This window comes from Dreissena polymorpha, chromosome 4, assembly GCF_020536995.1.
Source record: "Dreissena polymorpha isolate Duluth1 chromosome 4, UMN_Dpol_1.0, whole genome shotgun sequence".
Taxonomy (NCBI): domain Eukaryota; kingdom Metazoa; phylum Mollusca; class Bivalvia; order Myida; family Dreissenidae; genus Dreissena; species Dreissena polymorpha.
In genome coordinates, this window is record NC_068358.1 from 10,891,290 (window position 1) to 10,917,483 (window position 26,194).

The 26,194-nt window shown below is 36.1% G+C and overlaps 1 protein-coding gene across 3 annotated transcripts in view; it reads right to left on the bottom strand.

Annotated features, from left to right (window-relative positions):
* Window positions 1-62: 62 nt before the first annotated feature.
* The window catches only part of LOC127878131 (RING finger protein 150-like), a 53,477-nt gene continuing 27,345 nt past the window's right edge, over window positions 63-26,194 (bottom strand). For all 3 annotated transcript variants that reach the window (XM_052424561.1, XM_052424562.1, XM_052424563.1), the window contains 3 exons: window positions 14,559-14,641; window positions 10,067-10,163; window positions 63-8,762 (listed from right to left, as the gene is read on the bottom strand). In XM_052424561.1, the coding sequence (XP_052280521.1) occupies window positions 8,121-8,762; window positions 10,067-10,163; window positions 14,559-14,641 (822 nt within the window). In that variant the 3' untranslated portion in view covers window positions 63-8,120. The remainder of the gene's footprint in view (window positions 8,763-10,066; window positions 10,164-14,558; window positions 14,642-26,194) is intronic.

Here is a 26,194-nt window from a genome sequence, read left to right on the forward strand (position 1 = left end):
TAATGTGTATAGATGTAGAACTAAAAAATGGTTTAAGTGGGAACATTAGAAAAAAAATGATATTGCAGTTTCACCACATTTTATTCACAATTTAACTGGCAACAAAATATACAATATAAGATTCAATGACACAGACCAAGCACAGTGACATTAACATATTTTAAATTTTAAGCATTAATGTATTATAGTCAACTTAATTCAAGCTGTAAATAAAGCTTTTACTCTTGTAATTCAAACTAAAATGTTAACAAGTAATTTCAATTAATATGAGCAAACTTTTGTCAATCATAACACATTGACAGTCACTTAAATTCAATCTTAATAAGATTTCTATTCCAAAGATTGAAGCAATAAATAAGATATACCAAGAAATGTTTCTTCAAACATATATGCCCCTAACTAGCGACATAGTCCCCGAGACCTTGCCCTTAGATCTCTTTATTTGTAAATGTTTAGGGTTAAACCTTTCTAATGATTGATCAGCATATGAATTTTTATGATCCTATTATGAGTTGTATAAATATTGTACAGAAACCAATTTAATACAAATCGTTGAAACATTGACCTTTGACCGTATCACCGAAACTTTCGGTTGATGTTTGACCTATAGACATCAAAATATTCATCATCATTTCTTCTGAAGTAACCAGTTACCAATATATGATTAGAGGTCAAAGCAATTTGTTGATATCATTAAGAAACCAATTTCTTGATACATTCCCATCTCACCTTGATTTTGGACCTGGTGATCTCAAAATCAAATTGCATAATATTTTCCTCCCATGTGAACACTTTAGCCCTGTGATCTTGTCCTTTAACTTGTTGACCTTAAAATGATAGCATTTTTTCTTTTTCTCCCACAAAGTAATAATACCAATTTGCATGGTCGAAAGTCAAATAATTATCCAGATATCTCACTAAAAAAATGGTGCGGACAGACAGACTCACACACATGCAAACCCATATACCTCCATTTCTTCGAATGGGGCATAATAAGACTGAACAAGAAAATTATTAAAAGACATGTAGATTGTTTACATTCATCATTATAAATCTATTAATCTTTACCAGTATACATATGGCTATAATATCTTCATAAATAACCGACTACACTATTCTACACTGTATCTAATGCTATAACAAAATATCTTTATCTACAAATAAACAATATATGATGCAAATGAAGGGTCATTATGACACGGTATGGTTGTCTACCTTTGTTTAACAACTTGTTCATAAAATGGCATTCCTGTAGACTCTAACAATGCATGTGCTCAGCAAATATTGTGGTACATTCAAGGTCACCTATATATAAACATCATATTCCTGTTCATGCAAGTTTCTGGACAAATTTATATTCATAATTTCGTAAACTATTTCAGAAGTGAACGATTCTCTATTTAATAGATAGTTATATACATGTATCATTGCTGAGTGATATATAACTCGTATTCATGGATTGATTCTTTTTATAGAAAGATTGACAACATAATATCAAGTACATACATGTATTCAATATGTTCTATAATGCATGTAATGACTGAAGCAGAAAACAGCTGGTACATCAATTGCATACTATAGGCATTCTGGCTATTCAATACAAGACAACATTATGTTCTCTTAATTGAACAAAAAATGTACAAACATGTGCCTTATGCCTTATTCGGCCAGCGTAGCTCAACACCAGACTGAGTGGCTGTGCAGTCTGGTCAGGAGCTACTATTTTTTTCGCTTATGAGACCATGAAACCTTGCATGACTTTGTGGCTGACAAGACGGTGCAGTTGAACATGCGGGCTTGGGGCTATGCTGGCTGCACACGGCATAAAACCCATTTTTGCATGACACAGCTTAATTGTTTACATCTGTAGATACCTGGTACTTCTGCAGAGATAATCTTACAGACCAAGAAAAATCAGAAGCAATATCCAATATTATAAGAATAACTGAACTATGTCATAAAAATTAATGAATTGTATGAAAAAAATCTTAACATCTTTGTCTGCTGTTAAAACTTTATTAAATTGCAATTAGAATCTAACAATTAGTCACAGTATCATTAGTCTGAAGTCTTTATTTATATTTAAGTCCCTAAATATGTCATCTGAACTTTTACATTGTAAAAATGAAATCCATCAACTAATATGGTTATTGCACACTTCCCTACGTCAACAACATGAACATCCTTACAGGAAATGGAGTTCAGGAAATAAGGCAGACACTATGTTTGGAGTTTGGAGTTCACTCAATGCACATGTTTCTATAAAATCAAATGTATGAAATTGTATATTTGAGTCATGGTCAATAACATCCTTGAATAGTGCTTATGAAAAGATTATTATATTCTACAGGTGACATGATTGTTTTCTAGAAGGGTTATTATGTTTCACATATGACAGAGTTATCACATTTCATGCATGAAAGGGCCTGGGTAAATTTGTTCCGTTAACAAATTTCCGCTGGGAAATTTGTCGTCTGCTGAATTTTTAAAATTAGCATTTTCTTCGATTTTTTTTTCAAAGAATACTATCAGAATAGCAAACAGTTTGGATCCTGATGAGACGCCAATTTCTGTGGAGTCTCATCTGGATCCAAACTGTTTGCAAAGGCCTTCAAAATTCGGTTCCAGCACTGAAAGAGTTAACATCAGAGCTTTTTTGTCTTGCTGTTTTGCAATTGGTTCCTTGTTATTGATATAGAACCACATATTATAATTAGGTTCCTTTCGTCTGTTGCAGCCAAATATTATCTTTGCGCTTATTCAACAATGAAAGGGTTACTATGTTTAACAGTTGACAGGGTCATTATGTTTAATATATGATAGAAAATTGACAGGGTCATCATGCTTAATACATGATAAAATCATAATGTTTCATATATGACAATAATGTTGAACATCTGACAAGGTCATTTGGTTTCAGGTTCAACAGGGTTAATACAAGACGGACAATCTATTTCTACTAAGAGCAATTTCTGATAATAATAAAATTCTCAAAATCTCTGCTTTTCGGAAAAAACACTGTCTAAATCTTTTACTTGAGTACATCTCCATTTAATATTTCAAGAGAAGCCTTGCAAATACAAGCCTTTGCAACACAGGTTTCTATTAAACTGGTGAAGTTGAAATGATTACATGAATATCAAAGCATTAGTTGAAATTCTTTACAAAAAACTATATGCATTCAGAATGTACATAATGTATTTGAAACTGATGGACAATATTATTTAATAAATATTCAATTTTTTTTATACTTTTACAATATGTGTTTATCCAGTTAGGTAATATATAGATAACTTAACAGTCATAAAACAGTCAGATTGGTCTTTAAAAAGCTGCCACAGTTTGAAAGAAAGAAATGTAATGGTTATTTTGGTTGCTTCATCAATTTTGCCTACATATTAAACCATGAAAAGCTCTGCACAACAACACAATAATGATTTGCAATCTTGCGTCTTATGCCCTATTTCCAAATAAAGCAAATGCATAAAATAAATGAATACAAAAGAACTTAACCAAACTTTATAAAATCAGGCTTGAACATTATAAGGACATGCTAAATTATCTATATTATGTTCAAGAATTTTCTGTAAATACGTCGTAAAACAAGAATTTCTCTTCCAATAGAGTTTCTGCAGTTTAATCGTTTGCTATATTTGATATCTTATGGTATACGTGTACTGCATTTTAATGAATAATTTAATGTTTCACCTGTACATATTTGCAATAAAATGCATTAAACTGGGTCATAATAAATATTTATTTGATATACTAGTAAATGGCAGTAATACAATTTAAAGAGTTAATACTGTATTATAACTGAGTTAAACCCTTCTAAGTGATAACAAACTTAAAAAAAAACACTATTTATCATTAACTTAATCATTATTCTCAACAAGAACAATCACTCTGCTTAACAAACTTGAAAACTTTTCTATCTATATAACAATAACATATGTGAGAAAGGTTTTATACCGAATGAAACAGTGTGTATACATATATATATATAATTGAACAGAGTAATAATTTCCTTGATTAGGAAAGTTTACAACCTTTCAATAAAAAAAGAAGCTGCACATGCATGCTTTCCTATAGCTCATACATTATATACATTAATAACAAATTTAGCCAGAACCGCATGTAAGTAGTTATACGCTAGCACATTTCTAAATCATACTAAACAAGAGATGTGTTCGTCAGAAACACAATGCCCCCTATTCCGACGCTTTGAAATATAATAAAAAAAATATAAAAAATTGACCTTTGACCTTGAAGGATGACCTTGACCTTGAACTTCCACCACTCAAAATGTGCAGCTTCATGAGAACGCCGCTTTGAATTTTTTTATTTTTTTACCTTTGACCTTGAAGGATAACCTTGACCTTGAACTTCAACCACTCACAATGTGCAGCTTCATGAGAACGCCGCTTTGAAAAAAAAAATTAAAAAATTGTTCGACCTTTGACCTTGAAGGATGACCTTGACCTTGAACTTCCACCACTCAAAATGTGCAGCTTCTGCGATACACATGCATGCCAAATATCAAGTTGCTATCTTCAATATTGAAAAAGTTATGAACAATGTTAAAGTTTTCGGACGGACAGACGCCATATATTTGACATTTGACCTTGAAGGATGACCTTCACCATCACCTTTCACCACTCAAAATGTTCAGCTCCATGAGATACACATGCATGCCAAATATCAAGTTGCTATCTTCAAAAGTGAAAAAGTTATGGCCAATGTTAAAGTTTTTGGACAGACGGACAAACGCCATATATTAGACATTTGACCTTGAAGGATGACCTTGACCTTCACCTTTCACCACTCAAAATGTGCAGCTCCGTGAGATGCACATGCATGCCAAATATCAAGTTTCTATGTTCAATAATGCAAAGTTATGGCCAACGTTTAAGTTTTTTTACGGACAGACTGACATACACACATACTGACATACACACATACTGACATACACACATACTGACATACTGACTGACGGACAGTTCAACTGCTATATGCCACCCTACCGGAGGCACAATAACCAGAGGCTTAAAGGCCCTTGATCTGAAACCCAAAAGAACTGAACTTTTCTGAGAAGCTTTTGCGATATTTCCATTACCATTCTAGAAATCAGCAAAAACATCATTCAACAAAAATTTTCTCAATAAGTTTTATGATGATTGGGCAAGATATATATATTATTTAAGCATTCCCAAGATTACACAATAGCCATGAAAAGAATACTGCCTAGCATCCTGGTTGTCAGAAGGCCACTTCCACTTAAGACCCCTGGGACATTTAGCAAACTTGGCAAATCGCCATCGTATAATTCATATTATGTTACATAACAAAGTCCAAACATTTGTATAAGGGAAGTAGAAGGAAAAAGTTATCGCCTGTATGTGGACGATTTTCGACCCAAGGGATTTGTTCATGCTTTGAACAAAGATGGTAGAGAAATACAATAAGATGTTACATTAGAAATACCAAACTTTTTACCATGTGATTTCATGAGAACTTTTTTTTTCTCTGTATAATATATAAGGGAAACTAGTAACTATCTCCTGAAGGTACAGTTTTGACCCCCAGTGGCAGGATTTAGCAGCGGCCCTCAATATTATGTGACATGCTAAACACCAAACCTCTGGGCCTTGTGGTTTCAGGGAAGATTTTCAAAGTTTTCAATATAAACATAAAATTAAAACAAGGTACCTTTAAGGTGGAGCCAATTTTGCCACCAGTCATCATATGAACAAACTTGGTACAGGACACCATAGGATGGTTTATGCCTATTATTACACTTCAAGGACTAGTTATAAAAGAAAAAGGGTTTTTAAGTTATTTTGCTATACAAATCAATATATATGTCAACTGTCCTCTTGGGCTTGGCCATTTTCAAATCCAGGGTTATAATATGAAAAAACTTCAGAGTTGATGTTTCACACCAAGTATTAAAACCCGGACCCTCATAGTTAGCTCAGGTGACCAACATATACAATGGAATTGACCAATTTGAACAACTTGAAAGAGGGTCACACAAGGATCAATCCTGGGAAGTTTCATTTAAATCTGAAAAACTGTAAGAGTTGTTTAAAAAAAAAAAGTTAACACATGCACACACAGCAGACTGACAGACAACATGGTAACCTTAAAGCTCCCAATGAGCACTATGAGCTTAGGTGAGCTAACAATGCATATTGTAGTATTGCCTTCAAGCCTATGATATCTAATGTCTAATTTCCCTCAAACAATTTACCTCATACAATTGTTATACCAATAAATTAATAGTTATCAATGACTAACTAAGGTACTTACATAAAACATTAAATAAAAGTTGTGAATTTATCAATTTCTAATATTAAATTTAAACCGATGAATTTAAGTAAAGTTGTTTACTTTGATTTTCTGTATCATGAAACATCAATTCAGTCATATAAAGTCAATCAGTGCACAGATTCTGACTTCTTGATTAAGCTTAGTTGATATATGGGGTTTATCAGAATTCACCTTTCGACAGCGAGAGTGAAGCCACGCCCCCCGATTTCAAGGGAGGTCACTCCGCTGAAGTCCGTCATAAAACTGGCTACGTGAATCGGTAAGTTGGAAGATATTCCCGATGATTTCAGCCCAAATTACATGAAAATTTTCTATTGCTATCATGTTTATTTAAAATGTGTTTAATGACATGTATCAAATGGGTGTTTAGCTCCCCTCAAAGATACAGTACCAGAAAGGCCGTTTACCAAAAAGGCTTCCCAAAAAGGCTGCATAAGTGAACCAAAAACGCCTCATGGCATACCAGAAAGGCCATACAATATTTTTTATTATCATTGAATAGTTATGCTGAATATAATTATCTATTAAATAGTCATAACTTTTTTATTAGTCTACTTAAAAGTCGTTAATTTTATAATCAAAGTCGGCCAATTATCGCCAATTATCACATACAGTATGAGTTTCAAATTTATTTAAAGTTGGCCACCTTTGAAAATATGGTTTTAAATGTTCCTTTCTAATTTCTCTATATAGAGAACAAACAAGTAAAAAGTGATACTCGTTTTCTATAGTGTCCGTTTCAAAACTTACCTTTTCTATTTTCGGGTAGTATCTTATTATAACGACCTTAGAACAAACGTAGAGGTGTTTTGCTTTCGGGCAATCGCTTAATATGTTGAGATTAAGCTGTTCGTGTGGACGACCACAAAGACGAATCCAACGTTTGCATTTTTTAAGATTAGTACCCGGTTTAGGGAACGGAAAAAACGTAGTTCCATCTTTTAACCGTTCTGGATACCTTGTGTCTGAATTACAAGTGCCATTACAGCACCGTTTAACCATTTTCTTTGTTTAAAACACAGAATAACGTATAAGCTTATGTGTCGGACAACGGCGAGTTTGACGGACAAAATGGCGGATAGAAACGGGCCTAATCAATGCTGTAATCTGATTGGTTAATAAGCCTGTAAATCAATCGGCTGTCGAAAGGTCAATTATAATGTACATAATCATGTCAGTAACTGGCAGGTGCCCTTCTTGAATAAGAGGACGAATCAACATAGAAATTATTTCACACGCTCTATGTGGCTTAGTTGGGCTCAAACTGAAGAACACCAAGCCCTTATTTGTCGTCTTTTCTCACAGACAACTGCTAGTCTATTATTTCAGAAATCAAAACAATCACTTTAAAATAATGTTACATCATTATACATCATTTAAAGTGATTATCTGACAAGAAAATTTGGCATTCAATTATTAATTTGCTTTCAAATCATCCATAATGCAATCTTTATTGCAAACAGATGAAAAGCTTTTTCCTAAAAGCTAATAAAGCTAATAAATAAATGCACACAAATGTTATATGTCCAATAAACTTGGCACATATTTCTGGTGTCCAGTTGTAGACAGTTTGAGTGCTGTGTTCCCTTAGGGAAGAACAACACACAGCTTTAATATTCTGTTTTCACTGCATACAATAATTGGTTCAATGAATTCTCTTCAGAATAAATTGATAATAAACACAAATGTAAATTCACACAGAATATAAATTATACTGCAATCTTTGGTTTATCAAGATCAAAAACAGCACTTTCTGTGAAATGTCAAGTCTTCACTAATACACCATTTCAACCTCTTGACGTCCCTTGCACTACTTGCACTATACCCTCTTCCGAATGTAGACTACTGCTACTTAAGCTGTGAGATGACGGGTGTTTGTGCCGCCATGACACACTAGCCACGCTAGCAGTATCCTGGCACCCACCAAAATTAAGATCTTTACACACGTCGCTCTCCTCAGTGTTCGGTAGCCTAGCCGCAGCACTACTTGTCATACACGGAGTAACGACCGCCCACTTCTTGCCCCCCTTGTTCAATACCTGCCTCCCAGCCATGGGCAGACCTGTGATCAGGGAATGGCTCTCCAAGCTGTCATCTTCAGAGTCCAGCCCCACCCCACACTGGGAAACTTCCACCCCCACCCCCAGCCTATCCCTCCCCTCAACCGTAGCCTCGCTGGTGCACTCTATGTGACACTGGGCCACAGGGCTAGACAGGCTGTCACTGTCACTGCTGAAGCCCGGGTACTGACCCCGCAAGCCAGAGTCACGGCGGAACCTCAGCGGGCGCTGGAAGAGCACTATTTTGACCCCGCCCACAGCCCCTTGTTCGTCCTCCTGGGACAGGGGCTCTGACTCCTCTATCACGGGTGTGGAGCTGAGGGCCCCACTCTCAGCGTCCTGTGGCACACTCTCCTGACTGTCATTCAACTGCAAAATATTTAGCAAGTACAGATTTGTTTGTTGTTTATATTACTATTTAACCCTTTGCATGCTGGGAAACTTGTCGCCTGCTAAAATGTTGTCTGCTGAATTTCTAAAATTAGCATTTACTTAGATTTTTTTTCAAAGAATACTATCAGAATAGCAAACAGTTTGGATCCTGACGAGACGCCACATTCTGTGGCGTCTCATTTGGATCTTAACTGTTTGCAAATGCCTTCAAAATTCGGTTCCAGCCCTGAAAGAGTTAATAGCATTTCAATCATAACATGACAGTCAGTTAACTTTCTCACATTTTTCTTCGGCAGGCGCAACTGATCTAAAAAGTTAGGGAGATTGCCTAAAAAAATATAGGTAAGAGACAAAAGTAACTGAAATTGTCCATAAAAAACCAGGTCTCAATTACTGGTACATGTAATATTTGGTTTGAGCCTGAAACTGTCACATATTCAGTTCACATTTCAGATACAACCATTATTTCAGATCTAAAATGATACAATATCAAATGAAGAACCTGAAACTGATATATCTACTTAACCTATGAAATTAGACAGAACTAAGTCCAAGGCCTCTACCTTCGTAAAAAATCAATGGACCGGAACGAAAAAACTCAAACTTGATCCGTAAGTCATGTTATTAGACTCACACACCAAATATAAGGTCAGTATCAGAATGTATTTCTAAAACAATTCCGACAAAGTGTTATTTTAATGAAGATTCTCTTGTCCAAGGCCTGTAACTTCGTCAAAAATCAATCAAACAGAACAAACCTCACACTTGATCTACATGTATAATTCATGTAGGTAGACTCACACACTAGAGATCAGTTCAGTTACTGCAAGCGTTTAAGAAAAAAGTATGGAAAACTGTTTAACTAGAGAAAATCAAGGGCCTGTTTCTTTGCCAAAAATCAATGGATCAGAACGAAAGTCATGTAGGTAAAATCACACACCAACTTAGGTAAATATCTGAAAGCATTAGGAAAAAAATCCAGAAAAGCAATACAGGACAGACAGACAGATAAGACTGATGGAGCGACAGTTAGACTGCTTGCTATACATCACCCTACTGGGGGCATAAAAAGTCTTGCAAATCTAAATTTCATGGGTTTGACATATTTTAAATTACCACTTAGCCGTTTGAGAAATCGGGAAATAGTTTGCTCCACAAACAAAAAGTTTAATTCGGAAAAATTATCAGACCAACACATTGACACCATTATTTCCTCTCCCTGTGCGATATTATAATGCTTATGTGTTCAGTTTTACACCTCTACCAGCAATGAGACGTACATGCATGCCGAAGTGTCTGAGGATGTCCATCTTGCACATGGGACAGCTCCTCTGGTCCAGCAACCAAGGGTCCACACATGACTTGTGGAACACATGCCTGTAATGAGACACCACATGCAAATGAAACAGGGCTTAATGCATGTGCGTAGTGTAATTAATCATGGACAAAGTTTTCTCTTTATAAGGAATTTTGCGTTGAAAGTCAGTCTCCTTAACAAATATCCAGTTTAAGTGTCGTCCTCATTAGCCTGTGCGGACTCCACAGGCTTATCTGGGACAACACTTTACACTAATGCATTAAACCCCATTTTCCTACAGTGAGGCTCAAATCAACAATATATGATAATATATGAATCAAACACTACCATAAACACTGCATTACACTATGTATGGCCCATATGAATTCAACAGCTGACTGGAATAATTGAAATATGTACATATGTGTTACAAAAGAAAACAAGAGCACGGCATAGCTGCCAACGCTCGGCTGTGGGTGCAGTTTTGAATAACTGAAAGCTTGCCAAAAGAATATTAGAGGTAACAGTGACCTTGACCTTTGACCTTGTGACCCAAAAATGGGTGTGGCATGTAGAACTCGTCAAGGTGCATCTATTATGAAGTTTCAATCTTTCAGGTGGAAGCACTTTGATTTTAGAGCCAATGTTAAGGTTTTAGCACGACGCGGACGGAAGACGCCGGACGATGAGCTGGCTATGCCAATACCTCTGGTTTTCTCCGAAAAAAGCCGAGCTAAAAATGAAGGGAGAACAATTTTGGGGTTCAAAATGGTTAAAGCCAATATAGATAAAAAAAATGTATTTATACTTCTATCAAAGTCTAAAAATAAGGTGACCTCAATGCTTTTGTCAACCTGACACATTTAAAATCTGCTCAGTATCGCATAGGGCATCAACATTTATTATTTAAATGTAAATATCATTTGTGGATGAAATGGGTTGGGATTCTTTGCACCATGGGGTAAGATGGGTTTTTCCCCAAAGTGGTGATCTGGTTTTCAACCATAATGCATCCTGTAACAGACGGATATTAGATACACAATCAGTTCATTTGGCAGAGGCAATGCAAACTCCTACAGGTTGCAAGTGTTTTCTTGTACATTACTGCATGGCAGAGGTCCACAGTGGCACTTGGAAATCAGTGCCAACTAACCTGCAGAAGCATGCATAGGCTGCATGGTAGACTGGCTGATTTCTCCCATGTCATGCACCAAGCATGAAGATATTGTAACTTAATGTGGAAACATCTGCTGCCTATGATCTTACTGGTGCATACAATCTCTGCATCCATTTAGACAAAAAAACTTAGATTTATCATTAATTGCAATTTACCTGTATGAACCTATGAAAAATGTGTGTGTGGCTGCCAAATGAATACGATAATAACCATGTTAATACATCAAGCGCAAAAGAATGTTGTTGGTTTTTGTATCAGGTAAATAACATATGACTGTGCCAAATCATGGCTGTATAAATACCAGAAATAGGCTATCAATTCAGAAGTAGGTAACACAATTTCATGAAATGAAAATAATCTGTTCTTGCAATTGAATAGAACTCTTGTTAATGTTTGTACTATTATAATAAGAACAAGAGATGTGTTTGTCAGAAACACAATGCCCCCTATTGCGCCGCTTTGATTTTTTTTTTTACCTTTGACCTTGAAGGATGACCTTGACCTTAAACTACCACAACACTCAAAATGTGCAGCTTCATGAGAACGCCATTGTGAATTATTATTTTTTTGACATTTGACCTTGAAGGAACTTGAACTTCCACCACTCACAATGTGCAGCTTCATGAGAACGCCGCCTGGATTTTTTTTTTTACCTTTGACCATAAAGGATGAACTTGACCTTGAACTTCCACCACTCAAAATATGCAGATTTATGAGGAATGCACTTTGAAAGTTGTTTTTTTTACCTTTGACCTTGAAGGATGACCTTGACCTTGAACTTCCACCACTCACAATGTGTAGCTTCATGAGAACGTCGCTTGGAATTTGTTTTTTGTTTTTCACCTTTGACCTTGAAGGATGACCTTGACCTTGAACTTCCACCACTCAAAATGAGATACACTTGCATGCCAAATATCAAGTTGCTATCTTCAATATTGAAAAAGTTATGGTCAATGTTAAAGTTTTTGGACGGACAGATGCCATATATTAGACATTCGACCATGAAGGATGACCTTTCACCACTCAAAATGTTCAGCTCCGTGAGATGCACATGCATGCCAAATATCAAGTTTCTATCTTTTCAAAAATGCAAAAGTTATGGCCAACGTTAAAGTTGTTTTTTTTGGACGGACGGACAGACTGACATACACACATACTGACATACACACATACTGACATACTGACGGACGGACAGTTCAACTGCTATATACCACCCTACCGGGGGCATTAAAATCAGTAATAAGCGAACTAAAATCTGCCAAAATGTATAACTATAGGCCTTACAATGTCTTTCCAAACAAACCAGCAGCCAAATGTAACTGCAACAAGATCTTGTCATAGATCATAGTCATATTACATGTACAACGTAAAACAAGAAACCGTCATAGACGGGTGATGCTCCCCAAAGTGTTTTTTTGTCACAATATTGCACTATATATTCAGATAAAAGGAAACGTCTTGAGGGCACAGTAGTTGGGGGGAAAAGAATTTTTTTATATAAAATTTCAAAGGGCCATAACTCTGTGAACAAGAGATGTGTTTGTCAGAAACACAATGCCCCCTATGGCGCCGCTTTGAATCCATAAATTTGATCTTGAAGGATAACCTTGACCTTTCACCACTCAAAATTTGCAGGTCCATGAGATACACATGCATGCCAAATATCAAGTTGCTATCTTCAATATTGCAAAAGTTATGAAGAAGGTTAAAGTTTTGGTTAAAGTTTTTTAATTTGTTTTTTTGACCTTAGACCTTGAAGGATGACCTTGACCTTTCACCACTCAAAATGTATAGCTCCATGAGTTACACATGCATGCCAAATATCAAGTTACTATCTTCAATATTGCAAAAGTTATAACCAAGGTTAAAGTTTTGGGACACACACATGCACACACACACACACATACAATGACAGACAGGCTAAAAACAATATACCCCCGATCTTTCGATCCGGCATAAAAATCATCCAACCAGAACCCTCTGATAATATGCACATCTCCTCTTGGTAGCGAAGATTCCAATAAAGTTTCATTGAATTCCGGTCATTAGTTGCTTAGAAATAGCCCGGACAAGAATTGCACTATATGTACAGTTAATGGAAAATTTCAAAGGGCCATAACTCTGTAAAGTCATCCTACCAGAACCCGCTGATAATATGCACATCTCCTCTTGGTAGTGAAGCTTCCCATAAAGTTTCATTGAATTCCGGTCATTAGTTGCTGAGAAATAGCCCGGACAAGAATTGCACTATATGTACAGTTAATGGAAAATTTCGAAGGGCCATAACTCTGTGAATAATCATCCGACCAGAACCCGCTGATAATATGCAAATCTCCTCTTGGTAGTGAAGCTTCCAATAAAATTTCATTGAATTCTGATCATCAGTTGCTGAAAAATAGCCCGGACAAAAATTATGCACGGACGGACACACGGACGGACAGACGGAAGGACGGACGGACATACGAAACGGCGACTATATGCTCCCCCCAAAATTTCCCCCAAAATAAATTTTGGGTTGACCATAAAAAATGAAGATAAATATTTATTTTATACTTTCCGGTGGTTTATAGAGAAATATCAGTGATTTAAAACTGATAATTTCACTGTTTCAAACAATGAAAATTATCAGTGAAAATTATCGATAATTTTCACTGTTTATGTTAAATGACGTCATTTTTTGGACGAAATGACGTGATTTTCCCAACGCAATTCATTAGTCAAACTCTTAAACAATGTATATAAACTGTGAAATAAAGCATAAAATAAAAAGAAAATTTGTTGGGTTCGGTGGATTATCGATTTTAATTCACTCGTGATCATATAAAATGTATATTTTCTATGATCACTCGTGAATTAAAATCGATAATCCACCGAATCCAATAAATATCCTCTATTTATTTACAAAATTGAATTCTATATCAGAAAAATTGTGTATGACGAATCGATGATGTATATAATCAATAATAAAGACAACATTTAATTGAGTTTCAATGATCCACCACCAAAAAGTCAAGAAAAAAATCTTACCAAAACAAATTGCAATAGAAAATTTGAAAATTAAGCAATACTGTCCTTATGTACAATATGAACTAAAGCATCTCCAAATAATCCAAGAAATTGTCTGAAAACTAAATCAGGGAAAAAAATAATTATACACTGATTGCAATATTATAGAGAATACCAACTGTATTGATTACAAGAGATGTCATCAATCCAGACTGAACACCATTCAACTTTGCTCAGAAAGATGTGTTACTGGTCTGCAAAATCAATGTTCCGTAACACGGACATGACTTACTTGCAGGGAAGGACTCGAATCACGTCAGACACCTTGTAGGGCTCTATGCACACAGCACACTGATCAGCATCTGCATCAAGCTCCTGAAAGGGTACACAGTTTAACCCATTTATGCCTATTGGACTCCCCCATCCTTCTAAATTGGATCAATTTATTTCCAAATTAGAGATGTCTAGTATATTTCTATATTTAGAATATTTGTTACAGAAATTCCTTTATGCAAACAGCGCAGACCCAGATGAGATGCCGCATCATGTGGCGTCTCATCTGGGTCTATGCTGTTTGCCAAGGCCTTTTTTCTAGACGCTAGGCATAAATGGGTTAAATAAAGCCTGAATCAGGGGAGGCAAGAGCTGCAATAAGCTGTTATTCATACAAATTATATTATAATGGAAACTTATTAAACAAATGGGTCATGGGCCCTAAGGTGTTCACCTGTGCTCCTTAGAAACTAAACTATTCTTAAAAGGTTGAGTTCAAATTAATGAAAGTACTTTATGAAACATAATTTTAATTATTAGGCCCATTTTTATTTTTGAACTCTGCTGAGGTATTGTTAGAACAAATCTTCTGACCGAAGTTCATGAAGATTTGACAAAGAAAGTGAATTCTAGAACAAATGTTCCTACGAAGTGTCATAAACATTCGAGTATTAAAGGGACCTTTTCACAGATTTTGGCATATTTTGAAGTTAGTCATTAAATGCTTTATTTTGATAAAAGTAAACATTGAATCATATAAGCTCCAGTGAAAAATCAAGAAAAAAAATTAAAAAGGAAAAACATGTATCGCGCAACGGGGCTCAAACCAATGACCCCCGGAGTCCTGGAGTAAAAACGCATTAGCCCTCTCGGCTATTCTGCCGACAGTTCATGCAGGACGTATTTTATATCTTATATAAGCAATCTTCGTAGTTTCGTAAATTTAAACGACAACAACAGAACTCTCCAAATTATTCAATCGTTTTGCGCTGCAACGCTTTATAATTTTTAGGTTTTTAAATCGTCAAAAGATGCATAAAATGGCTATATTAGACTATGGTAAATGTTCAGTAATACTATTTCCTCACAAATATCATAACTAAAACGAAAATTTGCGAATCTGAAAAAACTTTTTTCAATTTTGTCAATTTACCAAACCGTGAAAAGATCCTTTTAAAATGTGACTTCTACTGTGTTTACAGGGTTTAACTATATAGCCATATAAGGAAAAGCCCTCTGGTGGCCATATTTCAAAATGAACCGCAACTTTTTTCTAACCCAGCCAAGGTTTTATTAGAAATAGTGTTCTGATCAAGTTTCATGAAGATTGGACTTAAAATTTTACTTGTAGAGTGTTTTCAAAGTTTTACAATAGCCATAAAAAAAACTGCCCTGCACTCTGGCAGCCATGTTTTACAACAAATAGGAACCATTTTTTAACCCAGCCAGGAATTCATTAGAACAATTTGTATGACTAAGTTGTATGAAGATTGGACTACAAATAAGACTTCTAGAGTGTTAACAAGGCTTTACTAAAGCACTATTAGGAAATCCGCCCGCCCACCGGCAGCCATGTTTTTCAAAGGACTGGAACCATTTTCGAACTCAACAGATGTAACATAAGATCAAATGTACTTCGCAAGTTTCATGAAGATTGGACTTATTCTGTGACTTCTAGAATGTTATCAGGATTATTCTGTAATTTGACCTAATGACTTACTTTTTCTACCTCACATGACCCAGTTAAAAAATCAGCCAAGATATAATTTTTACAAATAATCTGACTAAGTTTCATGAAGTTTGGACAATAAATATGGCCTCTAGTGTGTTCACAAGGTAAAAGTTGACAACACATGACAGACAACAAATGAGAGACAAAAGACGATCACAAAAGCTCACCATGACCCATGTGTATAGAACGCCAATGCTGCCTTCTGATGGCACTGGTCTTTATGTTCTGTGCATTTACTAAGTTGTTTTGTGTAAACTACATTTTGTCCTGTAGAAACATCATTTCGTTCTGCAAATTTTTCATTATGCTATGTGCATTTGCAATATCGTTTTGTACTAATGACATTATGTTAGGTGCATACATCATTTCGTTCTGTGCATTTGTCATTATGCTGTGTGCATTTACCAACCCGTTTTGTACTAACGACATTTTGTAAGGTGCATACATCATTTCGTTGTGTGCATTTGTCATAATGTTGTGTGCATTTACTAACTCGTTCTGTATTAACTACATTTCATTTATTGCATACATCATTTCGTTGTGTGCATGTATCATTATGGTGTGTGCATTTGTCATTATGTTGTGTGTATTTGTCATTACCGGTATGTTGTGTGCATTTGTCATTATGTTGTGTACATTTGTCATTATGTTGTGTGCATTTGTCATTATGTTGTGTGCATTTGTCATTATGTTGTGTGCATTTGTCATTATGTTGTGTGCATTTGTCATTATGTTGTGTGTATTTGTCATTATATTGTGTGCATTTGTCGTTATGTTATGTGCATTTAGTAACTTGTTCTGTACTAACGACAGTTCGTTCTGTGAATGTGTCATTGTGTTATGTGCATTTACTAATTCGTTCTGTACAAACGACATTATGTTTTGTGCATACATCATTTCATTATGCATAATATCTAATGTAAACAAAAACTGTCTTCTGCCAATTAAGGACACAACATTGCACTTTGAATGCATTATTGTTTTCAAATGAAGAAGAAAAATTGGTACAGTTTATTGACAGCTTAAAAAAGTAAAGCACATAAAAACAATTACTCCACATAGAAAAAAATTCAAAGTAATGCCCTTCACATTTACTAGGCAAACATTTGTTATTATTGTTTTCAAAATCTTCTTGTGGCAATTTGACTACATGTACATCTCTTCATTTTTCATTGAGATCTATGTAATTGTTTCCCTTTTACTCATATAGAGCCATGCACATAACCCCTGTTCAGAATCTCCTTGTAAGTTTTTGATTCCCTTTGAAAGACTGAAACCGTCAGAAAAAAATTATATACATAAATCGCAATTTTAATTTATTGCTAACACAAACCTCTGAATTACCAGAACAAGGATTGGAGGCTCTGATATGTATTGTATTCTAGCATTTACATACAAGAAACCGTCGGTGACGGGTGATGCTACCCAAAGGTTTTTTTTGTCACAATATTGCACTATATATTCAGATAAAAGGAAACGTCTTGAGGGCACAGTAGTTGGGGGGACAATATTTTTTTTTAGAAAATTTCAAAGGGCCATAACTCTGTGAAAAATCATCCAACTAGAACCGGCTGATAATATGCACATCTCCTCTTGGTAGTGAAGCTTCCCATAAAGTTTCATTGAATTCCGGTCAATAGTTGCAGAGAAATAGCCCGAACAAGATTTGCACTATATGTACAGTTAATGGAAAATTTTCAAAATTTCAAAGGGCCATAACTCTGTGAAAAATCATCCGACCAGATCCCGCTGATAATATGCACATCTCCTCTTGGTAGTGAAGCTTCCCATAATGTTTTCATTGAATTCCGGTCATTAGTTGCTGAGAAATAGCCCGGACAAAAATTGTGCACCGACGGACAGACAGACAGACAGACAGGCGCACACACGGACAGACGAAGCGGTGACTATATGCTCCCCCCAAAATAATATTTGGGGGAGCATAAAAATCATATAAAATGTCTTCAGATTCCCATTCAATAGGCTGTCCTTGTATAACCTCTTAAGGAATTCCATGCTGAACTGATCAATAGCTGCCACGCACATGTTACAGTTGCTACATGCCTTGGTCGCTAGCGCTAACTGAAAATCAATTCTTACCTCAAGTCTGTCAATGTTATGTGCTAAAACAACTAGATAGAAAGTTGTTGTTCACATTCCTATGTTTATAATGGCAATAAAGACTAGACTGGCATTAGCACAAAGCATGAACCATGACAGGGAAACCATTTAACATCCATAAATGAAATGTCATACCGCAGGAAGCAATTTAATAATCTTAACTAAATTAATTATTGAATAAACATTAAACTTTGGTTACCATTTCTTATTTCAGCGTACTTGCATCATGAATTCAAAGTTGACAAGTAATTACAATTTATCAGAAGAACATTATAACCCAATTTTATCCATAGTGTATAACTTCAATTTTGCATTTATTACTACTAAACTGTAAATATTGTGAACAATTTTATTTTAACATTTAGTAGGCGTAATAACCACTGTTATGAACCAATACAATTAAGAACCATGGTCTTCAACACATCAGGACCATTGTCAAACTCAGCTGATATATAATTTAACAAGAGGGCCTGAAAGGCCCAAGGTATCCCCCGCAACATATGCTTTGTTTGAGGATGGGTGCAAATTGGACGGATGAACATAATGATAAATGGACGGACGGAGGACAATAACACAAAACTAAGACAAAGGAAGGTTCTTAAGCCTTCACAATACCAAGTTTCAAAGAAATCCGCCAAAGCCCTTCCAAGATATGGCTCCGGACACAAAAATGCCTATAGTAAAAAGCATTTTTTCAAGATACAAAGGGCCATAAGTCTGTTTTTAACAAATGGTGTACAATGCCATTTGGGGTGCATCATCCTCTTATGCATATATATACTCATACCAAGTTTAAATGAAATCCGCCAAAGCTCTTCCAAGATATGGCTCCGGACACAAAAGTGCCTATAGTAAAAAGCATTTTTTCAAGATACAAAGGGCCATAAGTCTGTTTTTAACAGATGGTGTACAATGCTATTTGGCGTGCATCATCCTCTTATGCATATATATACTCATACCAAGTTTCAATGAAATCCGCCAAAGAACTTCCAAGACATGGCTCTGGACACTAAAAAGCATTTTTTCAAGATACAAAGGGCCATAAGTCTGTTTTTAACAGATGGTGTACAATGCCATTTGGCGTGCATCATCCTCTTATGCATATATATACTCATACCAAGTTTAAATGAAATCCACCAAAGAACTTCCAAGATATGGCTCCGGACACAAAAGTGCCTGACGGACGGATGGACGGACGGACAGCCGGACGGACGGACAACGCCAAAATAATATCCCTCCGCCTCTGACGGGGGATAAAAAAATGTTCTGACCAAGTTGGTTTTTAGGAATGGCCCTTCTCCTCATTAAAATCAATACACCCATGAAGTTTCATGTTTAAGTATTGCATGGTGTCTGAGATGTATCCCTGAAAAGTTACATCATACAGAACAAAGGGCAATGGCACTTCTTCTTACTGATATCTGTACACCAATGATGATGATATCTTTTTGTATTTTCAGATTACCAGAAAGCTGCATGCTGAAGCAACCAAGCTGTGGCAACATATTCAGGCTGCTAAGAAGGTGTCAATCAACAAGACTTACAACTGATTGAATGTGCCTTTATTTCATGAACAATGTTAAATTTGTTGTTATTATCCCCACGCTTTTTGAAAAAAAGGTGGGGATATTGTGGTGATCTCCGCCGTCCGTCCGTCCGTCCGTCCGTCTGTCCGTCCGTCTGTCCGTCCGTCCGTCCTGGCCACTATCTCCTCCTACACTAAAAGCACTAGAACCTTGAAATTTACACACATGGTAGCTATGAGCATATGTGCGACGGTGCACTATTTGGAATTTTGATCTGACCCCTGGGTCAAAAGTTATAGGGGTTGGGGTGGGGCCGCGTCAGAAATTATCACTCATTTTTTTAGGTTATTTTACATTTACTTCTTTATTTCTACACCGATTCACTTCAAATTGATACTGGACCTCACCTATGACAATACGGTCAATCTCAACCATGCATGGCCCCATTCCCAACCCTGGGGCGCCCCGCCCACATAGGCCACACCCACCAAAAATTTCCATTTACTATAATTTTTTTCATTTCTACACGGATTCACTTCAAATTGATACTGAACTTTTGTTATGACATTAGGGTCAATCTCAACTATGCATGGCCCCAATCCCAACCCTGGGGCGCCCGCCCACATAGGCCACACCCACCAAAAAATCCATTTACTATAAAAAAAATTTAGGTTATTTTACATTAACTTCTTCATTTCTACACTGATTCACTTCAAATTGATACTGAACCTCTCTTATGACAAAACGGTCAAACTCAACTATGCATGGCCCCGTTGCCAACCCTGGGGCGCCACGCCCACATAGACCACACCCGCCCAAAATTGCCTTTTACTATAATTTCTTCATTAATACACTGATTCACTTCAAATTGATACTGAACCTCTCTTATGACAATACGGTCAATCTCAACTATGCATGGCCCCATTACCAACCCTGGGGCACCCCGCCCACATAGGCCACACCCTCCCAAAATTGCCTTTTACTATAACTTCTTTATTTTTACACCCATTCACTTCTAATTGATACTGAACTTCTCTTATGACAATACAGTCAATCTCAACTATGCATGGCCCCATGATCAACCCTGGGGCGCCCTTGGGTCAAACATGCGGCGTGGGGATACGCGTCGGCCTCTGCCGCGCCATTTCTAGTTATTAATAATACTGTTATTAAATCAATTCCTTTAACATACTGTTCAATGCTCAGTTTTTGTTTGTATTACAATGACATGATCTTCATTGCCCAAATGTAGCCCCAGTGTGGCGACAACTTTTTAAATTAGGCGAAAGTAAGTGGCAACAACTTTTTAAAGCCCAGAGGGAACCCTGGACCTAGTGACCTTATTATTTACCTCGCTTGATCAAATAAAAAACGAGAGCGCCGATGGCGTTAAAAGCATAGGTGCAAGATACAGGGAAGAATGGCGTCACGTGGTATAATGTAGTTCGATATCGCCATCCGCGAATTTCTCAAATCAATAATTTCAAACAATTACCGACTATTTAAATAGATAATCTTTCCATTTACATCAGTGTTTGAAACGCTTATGAAAAATAATTACCCAAGCCTTTCAAAATTTAAGCACGGACAGATCTGTATCGAACTATTGTTTTCACAAATGAAAATAGACGCTACCCTATTCGTCTGCGTCAAGAATTTGTCGTAAAACTTGTGGTAAGCGTTAGATGCAGACGTGCACAACAGATTGAGTTCTGAATACAGATTTCTGAATGCAGATTTTTATAGAAACTCCTCACAGCAGTTACTTCCCTTGCTTCGCCCGGTCAGTAACTTCTAGTATAAGGGAGGCCACTGCGCAGGAGATTGAGATTTATAGTGCAGATAGAATTGTTTTACGAACGAAATTTGTTTTAGGTTATAAGAAGATTTTTTGACATAAAACGGTCTTAGAAAAATTTACTAGAAACGGTTTCAGCAATATTCTTGGAAGAAAACGTTAGAAAAACGTTTCAAAAAAAAATTGTAAGAATGACCATATACTAAATTAAATAGATATTTCGTCTGATTTTTGATCAGGTTAGTCTTCATAAAGGGCAACCTATCGATGTGGATTTTCGAAATGTGGTATATACCATAAGCATAGGTGCGTAAACGCATCTATGCTAAAAATGGCTGATATATTGTTTGGAAAATTGTTCTGATCAAATTTCATCAAGGTTGGACAATAAATATGGTCTCCAGTGTATTAAGAAGGCGTTGAGGACAGACAAAAGACAACTTATGACAAAATGTAAAAACAAAAGCTCACCAGCAGTCAGTTGGGAACAACAAATTACTTATACCTCAGTCACAATTAAGATAAAAAAAAGATTGGACGATGAACGCCCGGTTATCGCGCGGTGATCACCCAAAATGGGATTCATTGTACATGTAATGGCAAAAAACAAGGTATATCCCAGGGACAAATAATTGGCCAGCGACCGTCTGATGGCTGGAGGGCCTCTTCACGATAACTGATGCTGACTCCGGGCGGAGCTCATCATGATACACGTACAATGAATCTGATGTTGGGCATTCCCCGGGCGATTACCATGTGTTGATCGTCCGATCTTCTTTAGATATCACTTTCATTCCTTCCCGGGCTCGGCGTTGGGTAAAATTTTATTTAAGACTCTAAATTACTCCGGACACGGCCCGATGCTACAAAATGACCCAGTGACCATGTGATCATCGACCGGGCACTAGCCTGATGATTGGAAAAGTATGTTGTCGGCTGATCGAACGGTTTCCTCTCTATTTGTGACTGAGGTATTTAACTGTGTCAATCATTGGACGGCGGATGGCTCCAACCTGTCCAGTCCTTACGATGCCTGGAGATCGGACACATTGGCTGGGGACCGGATTATTTGTGACTGAGGCATTAGCAAGCTTACTAAAACAGTAACTTTTATGATGTTTAAAAAAATTCAATCAATAGAATATAAATAATGCCCGTCTGTAGATCTGCCGTGGAATCATATGGAATTCTATAGAAATCGTGAGATGGAATTCCGTGGAGTATTGGCATTAACTTTTCATCTGATTCCATGCAATCAATGGAAAAGTAAAAAAAAACAGAAGAGGGACTTGATAATAAGCTACCATATATTGGAGACTTCATTTGCATCCAATTACATGGTAGAACTTTATGTTCCCCAATTTTACTTGCGTGGGATTTCTGTCAACATAATTATGGCAAACACCACAAATTCACATCAGGTTTTTGCCTGATGAAGCCTCAGTCCACCCTGCAATTCTACACCTAATGAATACAATTACTTCCAATTAGATGACAGGGCTTCTTACATCCTGATGTATATCAGTTTCTTACTACAGCACACAAACCACAAGGCAATAGTTGTCATTCAATTAGCAAGGCAATTACTTGGGTATGGTGAACTACAATCTATGAGCCAGCTTTCTTTAGTTGTCTTAATGTTCATAATTTCTTCATGTCAGATGTTGTCAGATGGATGTATGTAAATCAACCCTCTCCTTCAATGCAAATTCAAAACCTTTTTTCTGTTCCCTGTTTTCAAAACTGTACTGCCTTGTGCATGGCTCACCATGTGTTATTTTTTCAATGAAAGGCGCATACAAAATAATTAAACAAAATATTCAATATGTTTTTGATTCTTGAACAATTGGTAGCTAAATTTGTCAATCCGTGGTTACAAAAATTCATAGAATTCTGTGAAATGAGCTTATTTGTTAAATATAATTTTTCTTTCATTCATGGCAAAATTATTTTTGGCACATTCAGTATATTTGGATTCATATTTGGCTTAATTTTTAAGTGACAATATTGACTATGTTGAAATGCTTCTCGATTTGGATTATTATTAACAGGTACAAGGAGAAATTGTTTGTCTTAAATATTCACAATGTTGTTTCCAATAATTTCACAAGAAGGCAAAGTGAGATATCTCAGCAATGATGCATATTTCTGAATTTGAAAAACATTTTCAATTTGGTCTGGAAATGGAATTGCAGAAAACTGTTAATGTAATTAACATTTATTTACAAAGCAACAACTAAAACCATTTACAAGGATAAGGGCACCATTCCCCCAATTGTCCAAGACTAGGTTTGAGAACCTCATTTTTTAACATAAGTGACCCAGATTCAAATTTGGTCTGGATAATGCAAGGACACACAGTCTGACAAAGTTTAATCAAAGTTGGTTAACAGCTAGTGGTCCCGTAAGTGATTATAAGGTGATTATTCTAAGATTTTACATGGTGACCTAGTTTTTTGACACACATGACCCAGATTCTAACTCACCCTTATTATTGTCAAGATAAACATTCTGACCATATTTCATCACAAATGAGTCATAAATTATTATATTAAATACCACCTATTGAGTGGTAGCAATGCTTTCTAATATTTGACCTGGTGACCTCCTTTTTTGGATACATATGACAAACGAGGCCACACAATTATTCTGACAAAGTGTCATCAAGCAAGATTTAGTCATAAATACAAACGTATTGAGAAGTAACAAGGTTTTTCTAAGATTCAACCTGGTAACCAAGTCTTGGACACACATGATCAATATTCAAACTCAATCTAGACACTGACAAAGTTTTATTAATATTACGTCATAAATATGGCTTCTAGAAAGGTAGCAAGGCTTTTCCCAATTCAACCTTACAACCTAGTTTGAGGACATTTGTGACCAAGATTCTCACTTTGCCAGATTTCATCAACATTGAGTCATAAATCATTAATGCAGCCTATATAGTGGAAACGTGGTTTTAATCATATTTGAACTAGTAACATTTTTTTTTGTTTTCACATGACCTAGATTCAAGCTCAGACAAGATAAACATTCTGACCAATTTCATCAAGATGGGATAAAAAATACGGCCTCTACAAAGTTAACAAGCTATATGTTGTTTTTTTCTTAGATTTGACCACGTGACCTAGTTTCACCACAATCATGATACAGATTAAAACTCATTATAATAATGACAAAATAAACATTCTGACAATGTTTCATCAATATCAATGTCATTGTTTTTTATTCAAATTAGGTTCTGGTAGGGTGACCAATTGCCAATTGAAAAAGTAAATATTTTCCCCAAGAGGGACCAAAAAATTCCCAATCTTTACATTTTTTCCAATTCAAAAGGACCCAGCCCCATTACCAAAATGGTGGAAAAAGATAGAAGATTGAGTGATAAATGTCACTAAAAAGATTAAATGGTTTTCTTAGATATCAACCTAGATAAACTGGTCACAATCACTATTCCTTTCTTTGCAATCCTCTACAAATAAAGGTCATTCAACTGTGAAAGTTAGAGGGAAACTCAATGAGTAGTTAACCCATTCCCACTCAGAAGCACAGTGAAAAAGGCTACATGCATACAGCATACAACTAGAACAGCCTGCTAGTAACTGGCAGTCTGTTCAGGTTCTATTATGTTTGTTGTTCATCAGAATCTAAGGGTTGGAAATGAAGCCTTTAAAACAGGAATCTGAAAAGAAAGGTCTTTAATTAAATTCAACTTTCTAAGGGACTACATGTACAAATGCGTCAAAATGTGTATCTAAGATGTAAAGGGTTAACAATGAGTTAAAAACCCAACATTTTTGGGCTTTATATTCTATATTGGAAATACAGCCATAACTATACAAGTGCTTGTCAAATTTCTTTCCTTAACGATAATCTAGGCATTAAGGTCATTTTGGCTGTGAAAGTTTTAGCGAGATTTCCTATTTTGGAACCTTATATTCCATAATGTAAAAATACATAAAGGCGCATAGTTCTGCCCAAATACTGTATTCACCCATGTATAGCTCAGTTTCTTACCTCAATGTTTCAAATTTAAAAGTTGATGCCTACTACTCAGTGATAAAACGCTATCCTGGCTGCTGAATTGAGAAAAATTCATTACATAATCATAATAGCCCCCATTTTTTCATTCCAGAATACTACACCCTATTATCTTACAGGCAATAAAGGCTGTTGTCTGAACAACTTAAAGCAGGTAACATTATAGGTATGAACAGTGTTGCAACAGTTTTTGACAAACAATTTAAAGTTTGAGTTAATAAAGGCAAACATTTCTTTGTCTTTGTGCACTTCTACATTGACAGCTTATGTTGGACTGCTGTCCCATAACAGATAGTTGGTAAAGCTAGGTGGTAAAGCTAGGTAACAATTTTGTCCTTTTCGCTGGTAACGGTAGGTGTGAACAACGACTTTTTGGTGTTTACCCGTTTGGTCCAGATCATTTGGCACCTTCATTGTATATCACATACACGCCT